This window comes from Drosophila obscura, unplaced genomic scaffold (assembly GCF_018151105.1).
Source record: "Drosophila obscura isolate BZ-5 IFL unplaced genomic scaffold, ASM1815110v1 contig_150, whole genome shotgun sequence".
NCBI classification, from domain to species: Eukaryota; Metazoa; Arthropoda; class Insecta; order Diptera; family Drosophilidae; genus Drosophila; species Drosophila obscura.
The window spans coordinates 11369790-11381191 of NW_024542736.1; the positions used below are offsets into that span (position 1 = coordinate 11369790).

General features: G+C 51.6%; 1 protein-coding gene and 1 pseudogene across 1 annotated transcript in view; both read left to right on the forward strand.

Annotated features, from left to right (window-relative positions):
- Nucleotides 1–8403, forward strand: part of LOC111066398 (serine-rich adhesin for platelets) — a 37341-nt gene extending 28938 nt beyond the window's left edge. The window contains exons 3-8 of the mRNA XM_022354969.2: nucleotides 671–4023; nucleotides 5388–6074; nucleotides 6138–6283; nucleotides 6356–6493; nucleotides 6571–7331; nucleotides 7390–8403. Of these exons, the coding sequence (XP_022210661.2) occupies nucleotides 741–4023; nucleotides 5388–6074; nucleotides 6138–6283; nucleotides 6356–6493; nucleotides 6571–7331; nucleotides 7390–7801 (5427 nt within the window). The 5' untranslated portion in view covers nucleotides 671–740 and the 3' untranslated portion in view covers nucleotides 7802–8403. The remainder of the gene's footprint in view (nucleotides 1–670; nucleotides 4024–5387; nucleotides 6075–6137; nucleotides 6284–6355; nucleotides 6494–6570; nucleotides 7332–7389) is intronic.
- Nucleotides 8404–9406: 1003 nt separating this feature from the next.
- Nucleotides 9407–11286, forward strand: LOC121403775 (annotated as a pseudogene).
- Nucleotides 11287–11402: the final 116 nt, after the last annotated feature.

Genomic DNA, 11402 nt, shown 5'->3' on the forward strand with positions numbered 1-11402 from the left:
TCATTTGCAGGCAGGCAGGCGACAAAATCAAATGCAAACATTGGCAGACGAGAGTAACTCAGAGTAACTAACACAAAACAGCCAGCGATTACACAACACAGGGCTGACATCAGCTGTGGTGGGGAGGGTGGGGTTGGGGCAAGACTGATGGATGTGACAAAGACACAGTTAATTATGAGTCTATTGCCATCCTTGCCAAATCAATACAAGCCATAAATAGCAGGAAAACAAGCCACGAAGTCTCTCAGTCTCTTTGCAACATCATCGGCATTTTCAGCAGCAGCAGCAGGGGCAGCAGCGGCAGCCATGGCAAAATTTCAATAATTCCATTATCAAGATGAAGATTGATTGATAAGTTGCCTGCCCAAAATGGCTGTCAGTGTCAGTGCCTGGCCTGGCAATGATTTTGGCTGCTGGATGCTGAATGCTGGATGACCACATGGACCACCAATGAGCCAGCAATTGCCGAACAATCTTTGCCTTGGCTGTTGCCCAATCGATATTGAGTCATGCGGCGGCAGTGGCCGAGGAGAGTGAAAGTTAATTGAGGACCTGTGCAATACGTGTATTTGCTGAAAGAAAGTTTAGTTTAGTCAGGCTTTAAGTTTATGAGCCAACAAACGACGACTCACAACTCACGACTGTTTTTCTCTCTCTTCTCTTCCTGCAGAATATGGCCTAAGGTTGTGCGAGAGCAACCAGCCACAACTTGCACAACAGCATAGCAACACAGCAGCAACATGTCGTCCTCGATTTGCTCACACTTTACGCAGAACGCGTGGAAGAAGGATCTGTGCTCGAACTGCTTCAAGTCCAAGGACGAGCACAAGGCAGCCGCAGCAGCAGCCGCCTCCAAGCTGCTGGGCGCCAGCAGTCACAAGCAGCCAGAGGTGCAGCCCAAAGCGGACTACCCCAACAAGCACAGGACACCGGCCAAGAGCATCATCAAGAAGGCCTTTGGGGTGCGGCTGACCAGCAGCAGCAGCGGCAGCAACTCCAGCAAGTCCAGCGGCGGCAGCCACAGCAGCGCCAAGAGCGGCAAGGTTTGCTTTCCCAAGCAGCTGCACGAGATCATTGGCTATGGGGGCGAATGGTCGGACGACGATGACGACGATGACGATCATGACTTTATGAATCTGGGCAACGAGCACGATGACATGGCCATCACGGAGACGGACGACGAGGAGACCGTGGAGCTCAAGCGGATTACGCGTGCCAACACCGACTTTAACATGAACAATGGCAATCTGCTGGGCGATGCAGAGGAGAACATTAAGAAGTCGTTTGCGGCCCTCAAGCTGGGCGCACCCCAGGTGGACAAGGAGGGCAAGAAGCAGACGCTCACCATCAATGTGATGCCCTTCGGGCAGCCCCTCAAGGGATCAGCAGCCAAGGCAGCGCCAGCAAAGGTTGCTCCACAGGAGAGCAAAGCCACTGCAGCAGCAGCAGCATCCGTGACAGCTGCCACCACAAAGGCCAAGACGGCCACAATTACCACAGCCATCAAAAGCAGCAGCAGCAGCAGCAGCACAGTAACAGGCACAGCCAGTGGCACCAAGAAGGTGACCACCACCCTAACGCCCACGCTGACCATGACCAAGGTGACGCCAGCAAAGGGAACAGCAACAACAGCAACAACAGCCACCTCTTCGCGGGATGGCAAGGCCAGTCCGCCCATAGAGCGAGCCATGGAAAAGTCGCTGCTGGACGAGATCTCCGAGACGCTGGAGCAGAAGCAAAAGCAGAGCGAACAGATCACAGCAGCCGCAGCCACAGCCACAGCCACTGTTGCGCCTGCGGGGAGCACCTCAACTGGGGGCTGCAACAAAATCAAATTCGAGCTGAACGCACTGAGCGACTCGCCGAAGCCATTTCTCGACCTTAAGAAGCCCATCGCGCGGAACGCGCCCATAGCCAAGGATCACGCCAAGCCACGCGTGAATGTCTGCCACAAGTACTCCGACACGGACAGCAACTGCTCGGACACGGAGAACGGGGTGTCGGCCTACTACGACGTTGTGGAGACGCAGCTGAGCTACGAGAATCTGCCCGATGGCAAGTACAGTGAGCAGGTGGGCGTGGCCAGTGCCCAGGCGGACAGCAGCAGCGCCAATACGGCCCACTATTCGAGCTCCCAGTACATCACGGACATGCTGCTCAGCTCGAAGACGCGTGCGGCCAGCTACAATCTGCACGAGGGCAACTTTATGACCAGCAAAATCACCTCCGACGGCCTGATCGTGACCAAGTGCAGCTCGGACGATGCCCTCGACTCCACCGGCAGCAGCTTCGACGGCAGCTCCGACGAGGAGAACGCCTACAACATGATCCGCAGCGAGTCGGACTCGGGCATTGGCATCAGCATCGGCAGCGAGTACAAGAATGCGGGCGGCGCCAAGGGAGCGGCCGCCGGCCAGCTGCTGGTGGAGAAGAAGCTCAGCGCCAGCACCAACAACTCGGACTACGAGGACATACAAATCGGAGACCAGGCGGCCCCCAAGCCCCAAGCGGCCAAGAGTCGAGAGCTGCACGGCGAGCCCGATGGCAGCGCCGATCCGGACAACAGCCTGGAGCAGAAGCAACAACAGCAGCAGCAACAGCAGCAGCAGCAACAAAAGGAGAAGGAGACGGAGGCCAGTGGACAGCAGCTGCCAGCGCTGCCCAAGTCGCCGCCACCGCCCATGAAGATGGATGCCCGCCCCTCGTTTCTGCATGGCCTCAAGAAGCCCGAGCTGCCGGTCAAGCCGCTCGTCAGCAGCAGCAGCAACAGCAACAGCAGCAACAATATTGGTACCGGGGGTCTGAGTCTGAGCACTGGGAACACGCCGCTGAAGAGCTTCCTGGTGGGCAGCAAACGGCAGCCGACCTGCGCCGAGCAGCAGTTCATCACGCAGCTGCAGTCGGCCATCTCCAAGTCGAGCGAGAATCTGCTGCTGGCCGCAGCTGACTCAGCGAAAGATGCGGAGGCAAAGCTAAAGAAGGGCAAAGCCCCGAATCCGCCGCCAGAGCCAAAGCTGAGCGCACCGCCCACGCCGGAGCGCGACTACAGCCTCGTAGTTGAGTTCGAGCAGGCCTCGAAGGTGGCCGCATCGGAGACATCGCCAGCGTCATCGCCCCAGCCAGCGGCAAAGGCCACGTCAGCCGGCACCGGTGAGACATCCACCAAGGAGACTCAACCTCAGCCACAGCCCACTGCGGTTACAGGTGGCTCCGGCTCATCCGTAGCAGCAGTAGCGGCCATCAACAGCAGTCTGTACACGAGGAAGCCACCGCTGCCGGTGGCCGGAGCAGCGCCCGTCATACGGGAGAAGGACAAGCGCGAGCGGGCTGTCATCAATCCCAAGTTCCGCAGCCTCAACACCTTCGTCATGCAGCGGGCCAATGCGGCCAAGCAGCTGCAGTTGCAGTCCGCCAGCTCTGTGGTGAATCTCAAGCAGCCACTCACGCCGGAGCCGACGCCGCGCAACCAGCGGCACCTGTCCATGTCCGAGGAGTGCCTGGCCGCCGCCGTCGGACTGGCGGACAGCAAGAAGTCGCCCTCGCCGCCCCAGAAGCAAAAGTCCAAGTTCTCCATCAAGAAGTTCCTTCGCATGGGCAGCAACGGGGGCAGCAAATCCTCGGATCCGCTGCACAAGAAGGACTCCAGCGTCTACACGGAGATTTGCACGGGCGACGACGGCAGTGTGCCCGGCAAGCCGCGGCTCGTCATCATCCATCCGATCGACATCAATCCCACGGCCGTGGAGGTGGTCAAGGACATCACAAAGACCAGCGAAGCGGTGTCCGCCCAGACGGTGGCCGTGGTCACAGCCAAGCCACCGGCACCGCCCCTGCGCGCCAGCGAGGGACAGCGCGCCCATGAGGCCAACAAGCCGGCACGCCCACCGCCGCCCAAGAGCGCCGAACTGCGACGCAAGCAGAAGACCGAACTGACGGCCACGCTGAGTGGCAGCAGCGTGGACTCCGCCGCCACCACCATCGGTTCCATGAAGCTCAAGGCCGACAATGTCTATGCCAATTTGGGTAAGTGTTGCACGTGGCACAGGGGTTGTTCTAGGGCGCAATTGGGGCACGGCACACTTGAAATTCATTGAAATCTGAAATCTAAAATCTAAACGAAATCTGACCCAAATCCGTGATGTGATGTGATGCGTGGGCGGGCAGGCGGGCGGTCTGTGCCGTAAATAACGAACGCATTCCAAAAGAAAGCGTAAGCAAATCACGTTCAGAAATCAGAGCTTCGAGCGACCTTCAAAATGACACGGGGGGGAAAGAGGCAAGCCTGAAGGGTCTTCACTTCACCTACTGGCCGCACTTTTGGGGGCAACTACTTGTTGACTCCAATTGCTGCAGGCCAGGAGTCTCCCCCCGAACACGAAACCAGAACACGAATGAAATCACCTTTTATGGTAAAAGCAGGCAGGGGCCAGCAGGCAGCACCTCATCGACATCATGGCTGAAAGTAGAACCCAAAACCAAAACCAAACTCAGAACAAGTTACGCATTTTAATCAATATAACGGGCACACACCGAGGGGCACACACACACAGACAGACATACACACAGAGAGCCACTTATGACCATATCCGCCACATCCACATCCACATGATGAGCCATGGAGCCATGTAGCCATGGTGCCAGCCATTTACCCGGCTTTAACTGGGTTAAGTGGCCAAAGCCAGAGAGCAAAATAGTTTAACAGATGAGCGCTCCAAACAACAACAGCAACAAAAATCGAAATGAAAATAAGTCAGAGCCAAAGCCAAAGCCAAAGCTAAAGCCAAAGCCAGTTCCAGATCCCAGCCAGGTTTTAGGCCAGGTTAGACCAATGAGCTAACCACATGTTGATGGGAGACCATGACAGAAAGAGAGTTAGAGAGAGAGAAAGACAAACATTAGAACTGGTGAAACTGGCGGGGACCAGAGACCAGAGACCGACCCATTTCTTACCGCCTGACACTTTGCGGTCAGTGTGAATGCGGCAAGAACTTGTTACACCTGCTGCTGCACCTGGCAGCCAGTTGCTGGCTGCCATTTGTTAGCCATCTGATAGCCAACTGCCAGGCTGTGCGAATTGTAATTTGGCACGAATTTGGGTCAAAATCGCAATTAGTACTCAAAGGTTGTCTAGCAAGTACGCGGCTGGGCAGATCTCTTGGTGAGAGGTGCGGAGAGGCCACAGAGAAGTTATTTGTTTGATTTTCCATAGCTGCTGACTGCCAGCAAACATTTGGCACTGCCACAGAGCCAGAGCTAGATTAAAATATAGAAAAATGGAGTAACACTGCCAATACCTTTGGAGTAAAGAAAGACTTGAGCCAATAGAAAATCCAACTCTCTTGACAGCTTGCCAATAAACATTTTCCATGTGTTCTATTTTCGTTTAGGGGAAATCCGCTCCTCGATAGCGCCACGTAAGCCCGAGCGTACGGCCAGCATGCGGGAGCGCGAGGCGCAGCTGGAGCTGGTGCGGAAGCGCGTCATACTAACCGATACTATCTCCATTTGCTCGTCAAACGGTGAGAATGTAGCAACGGATTCAACCAAGTCGTCGCTCAAGACGAACAACCATGGACAGGAGGGTGGGGGAAAATCATTGAATGTGACACCCACGGCGAACAGTCGGACGAGCACCTTTGAGCGGCAGCCGCAGAAGAAGAGCGAACCGAAGATGTCCATTTCCAGCAAGCTGGAGATCTTCGAGCAGCGGTCCAGCGATGCCACGGACACGGCCGCACAGCGCAGCAGCCTGAAGGATTCGGTGCGCAAGATCAACAGCACCATCGACAGCTATCTGAAGGACAAGCGCGACTATGAGAACCTGTACGAGTTCGTGAAGATGGGCAACGGCAGCCCATCGCCCCAACCCCCCACGGGAGCCACTGCACCGGCCGCAGCAGCGATACCACCGCCACCGCCCACACGCACCAACATCGATCTGGCGGCAGTGGCTGGACAGCGCCTAAACCAGGCCACACGACGCAACAATATCTACTCGGACACGGCCTCCATAGCCAGCTACACGCGCAGCGAATACGGACCCGTGCGCCACTACGGACTGAACAACAGCTTGGGTAAGATGCTGGGATCCTTTTTGCCATTTTGTTTAGCGGTAATAACGCCAGTCTCTCCGCTAGCCAACATTCCACGGATGATATCTGCATCGTATGCGGGCAGCGAGGTGGGAGAGTTCGATATCTACGCGCCGTACAGCTACTACGGCAGCGAGGCGGGCGGCGATGTGGCCACAGACATCAACGACAGCGTCTGGGGCATGCCACAGGTACGTGAAATTAAAGCAATTAACCGATTCGCATAGCCTTACCATAGGATTCGGTCTTTTTGTGCTCGGCAGGCAAACAAGAACCGCAGCAAGGCCACGAATCGTTTGCGCATGCGCAAGGGACGCAGTGTCGTGCACAAGACCATAGAGGATAACTACACCGCCGTGGTGGTGGCCAATCACGAGGCCCTCGCCCAGGTGCTCGATCAGGTGAGCATATCATATCTTTAGAGGTTTCCTTAGAGGACATTTTAATCCAGAAACTCTACTCAACCCCCTTGCTGCAGCTTCAGCAAACTCCAGTGGTTCCAGCGGCACTGCGACCTCTGGCCAATGCCATCAACTTGCGCTACGAGGACTTTACCATACTGGAGGGTGCCCAGGCATTTGTGGTGGGCAAAAAGGCCTTCCATGCGGCCCTCTGGACCTCATCGCCCGTTACCCTCGCCCTGTCCGCCGACTGCAATCAGCTGTCCGGCGTGGGTGGCGAGCTGAGCCAGTTGACCGGCGGCGTCAGTGAAGTGCTCAATCCCATAACCGAGTTCTGCGATTTGGTGCCCAGCTACCAGCTGCCGCTGATGCCCTCCACCGAGGTGACCCTGCTGCAGGCCACCATCTCGGTGCTGCCGCGACTGCAGCTGGAGACGCTGCAGTCGATCGGGGCCATACTCAAGGGCAAGTCGCAGGTGCTGGACAAGAGCAACTTCAATTTCCGCGGCTCCATTCCGAACCTGAGCGGACTGAAGGATGCGGCCGCAGGCAGCGCCCTCAGGAACGTGGTCTCTGTGCAGAATCTGAGCACGCTGAACGAGGAGTCCATAGGCACGACCAGTTCTGGCGAGGAGGGAGCGGCCAGTGCGAGTGCCATGCCCGCATTTGACGACGTGATGACGCGCGAGGTGGCCTTCATAATGCTGCAGCTGGTCAACGGGATGAAGAATCTGCAGGCCAAGGCCATTGAGGAGACGCCGTTGAGTCTGTCCAATGTGGTGCTGTCCAAGGACATGGACAACAAGGATGCCCAGGCGCGTCTCTGCGTGCTGCAGGGGTAAGTCCACGTCCACTAGTTACCCCCTTGAAATACTGATTGATCTTCTGCCCCACAGCAACAACAACGAAGATGATGAGCCCATGGGCACGCTCTGCAAGTGCGCCCACTCCGCGCTGACCGACATGCTGCCCGCCACCAAGATCACGCCCATTCTGGCGGACATCCTGCAGCAGGAGCGTGCCGAATCGCTGTCCAAGGCCAAGTCCGTGCTGGAGTTTGTGCTGTGGGGACCCTCGGACGTGGCCCTGACGGGCTCCGTCAAGGAGCGAGAGCTGGCCCTGCAACGCTGGCTCGATCTGGAACGGGCCACCGTCCTCCATGGTCTGGTCCGCACCCGGGTCGAGCTGACCGTCTACGACGAGTGTCATCTGATGTTCCTCGTCCGTTCCACTGCCAAGATGATGAATGATGCGGCCAAGATTGTCTGCAGCTATCAGCAATCGATCGCGTCGGTTAGCCAGGACTAGGACTAGCTACCGATGTTCCAGCTAACCCAACTCAATTCTTAAAGGAATTTTCTTATATTTATTATACGAAATTGTCATAGACATTTAGTCCCTAGAGTCAACCACATGATATATCATGATAAATATATACGATAAACGATATAATGGATCCACGATAATCTACATACATACTACATACTACACATATACATATATATCTGTATGTATCATCTGTATCTTTGCCTAGCGTGCCAAATTGTTTCGCGCGGAAATTGTCATGTATAAACATATATATATCTATATCTATATTAAATGCATCCCTAAACGATTTGTGCAACTTTAATTAATTTGTAAACTAATAGTAAGTCATTAATCTATACGAATATTTATGTATTACCTACATATACATATCTCTATGAATTGCATATTATGTACGAGTTTGTACGAGAGTATAATTACGAGTAATTTGGTTAGAGAAACAAATCAACTGGTGTTTGAACGAATATAAATACATACATACACACACACACATATATATCATCTATATATGATTTACTGTATATCCATATTGGTCTGCTCTGCAGATAAATAAATGAATTAATTAAATCCCAATTAACATGAATTATTATTTTATTTGAGCGCGTACTCTTGATATCCTTTTAATCCAATGCAATGCAGCCACGTAAATTATATACTTATATTCTTGATCTGGATGTACAGTCCTTCTGGTATATATTCCTCTCTTTTTCTAGGCAAAATAGTCTCTCAGTCTTCCATTGAAATAGGCGAGATCGAACGACAATGATTGTGGCATGTGGCGTGGCGTGTCCAATGATATTTTGTTCGTTTAGCTAGAAGTGTACATAAACTTTAGCGGATACTAACTACTCATCCTTACAAACATTAAATATAATACGGTTTAGCGTGGTGGAATGCAAAGCTTTCCTTTCCCCACAATTCTGATTCAATTTCATTAAAGTGGTGTGATCTCTTGGTGAGTTGTGTAGAAACTGTAATGGTTAGCCTGAGAATTTCTAGTCACTTATTCAGCTGATTAGATTATATATTTTGCTAGTCATCGTGACACTCAAACATTTGCTAGTGAATGATAGGGTATATTTTATACGCCTAATTTTATACATTTTGTAGTTTAAAAAATTGTGAGATTTAATTTAATAAAATGAATTGGATTGGAAATAATTAATTGGATAAAATGATTTATCTTTTAAAAATCGAATGGAAAAAGCTCTTACAATAGCAGAAAACATAAAATTAATTGCTGTGATAATAATTATATTATTAATTAATAGGCGAAAAAACATCACAATAAATAGTTGGTGTTGATTAATCTTTTTTTTCGAATCCTGTAGCATGGTATTTCGGAATAGCATTCAAAGCAAACAATGATTTTCTGGCGTACTATTTATGCGAGCTTTGCAACCATTAGAGCTTCAAAACGATGCACTTATGATACAAAAAATGTTGGTAAAGAGTAAACCTAAGTCGATATATTTTTATTTTACTTGTTGTGATGTCAATTTGTTGCCGTACTTTTTTGTTTATTTTCCGCAAACATTTTAAATTAACGGAACGCTCATTCTGCGGCATTAGTCTTTATTTGGCTGCGAACGAGTAGAGATAATAGAAGAGCAAAAATATGTTGAAAATCCGTAGTGGTATTGCCGTAGCTCACATTCAAAATGCGGTCGTACCTCTCTGTGGCCAACAGGTTAGAGGATAAAATTGATTAGAATCTTCCCTCAATCTTCATATTTTCCAGCGCCGTCAGACCACAGCTGCTGCAGCTGCAACCCGAGACGATGCAGAGTGGCAGCAGGCGCGTCCGTTCAAAAGTGTTCCTCGACCCAATATGATGTCTCTGATACCCAAAATGTTCATGCCTGGTGGAAAATATAAGAACATGGACCTGGCACAGTTGATTATGGCCATGCGCGAGGATTATGGCAACATTCACTTTGTACCAGGCATAATGGGAGGACCGACAATCTTGAGTACACACAACCCAAAAGATTTCGAGGTGGTATTCCGGAACGAGGGCACGTGGCCAAATCGGCCTGGCCTGGACACTGTTATGTACCATCGGCAGACGTACAGAAAGGATTACTTTCAGGGTGTTGAGGGTGTCGCACCCACACAAGGAAAGGCATGGGGCGACTTTCGATCGATTGTAAATCCAGTCCTCATGCAGCCGAAGAATGTGAGGATTTACTACAAGAAAATGTCGCAGGTCAATCAGGAATTTGTGCAGCGGTAAGCCATTCCACAAATATTCTTGTTCAAGTGCTAAAGTAATGGGTTTCCATTGAAAGCATCAAGGCCATCCGTGATGCCAGCACTCTGGAGGTTCCTAATGACTTCATAGACACCATCAATCGCTGGACCCTCGAGTCAGTCTCCGTCGTGGCATTGGACAAGCAGTTGGGACTGCTCGAGGAGTCGGACAAAAAGATCGAAGCCAGAAAGCTTTTCCACCTCTTGGAAGATTTCTTTAAAATATCTCCTGATCTGGAGCTGAAGCCCTCGGCCTGGCGCATAGTCAAGACGCCTAAACTGATGAAACTGATGAGCATACTCGACTCTATTCTGGACATAACATCGGCATACGTTGATGAAGCCATAGAGCGGCTGGAGAAGGAGGCCAAGGAGGGAATTGTCCGCCCGGAGAGTGAGCAGAGTGTACTCGAAAAGCTGCTCAAGGTCGACAAGAAAGGTGGCCACGGTTATGGCCATGGATATGCTAATGGCCGGAGTGGATACGGTGCGTAGTCTGCAGATTACAGAATGGACAAATAATGATATTAATCTTTCTTTTTTCTAGACTTCGAGTACATTTACAGCGGCCTTGCTGTGCCTTGCCAAGAATCCGGAGAAGCAGGCCAAACTCCGAGAAGAGGTGATGAAGGTTCTGCCCGACAAGGATTCCGAGTTTACGGAGGAGTCCATGAAGAACGTGCCATATCTACGTGCCTGCATCAAAGAGTCCCATCGGATGTACCCTCTGGTAGCTATGAATGCCCGAGTCCTCAATCGGGATAGCGTTTTGAGTGGATACCAAGTGCCAGCGGGCACCTGCATCTCAATGGTTCCCCTGGGCTTGCTATCAAGCGAAGAGCACTTCCCAAAAGCTGATGAGTTCCTACCAGAACGGTGGGTGCGCAACGCCACAGACGCCAGCGGACAGTGCCCGGCGAATGACTTGAAGCTGAAGAATCCATTTGTGTTCCTGCCCTTCGGATTTGGACCCCGAATGTGCGTGGGAAAACGCATCGTGGACATGGAGCTGGAGCTGGGCATCGCCCGACTCATCCGGAACTTCAACATCGAGTTCAATCACTCCACGGAGAACGCATTCCGCTGTGAACTGATCAGCTTTCCCAACATACCGCTCAAGTTCAAGTTTACGGACTTGCCCAACTGAATTAATATTATTCCCAAATGGATTCGAGGTATTTTGTGATCAATTAAAAGTTGCAACCAAATAAAGCTTTATTCCTTCTTGGAAGTGTTTATTTAATGGTACAAAAGATATATAGGTACGGATGTATTTTGTTTAGGTTATGTTTAAATTAAGTGTTTGATTAGATTATTTATTTGGAAATAT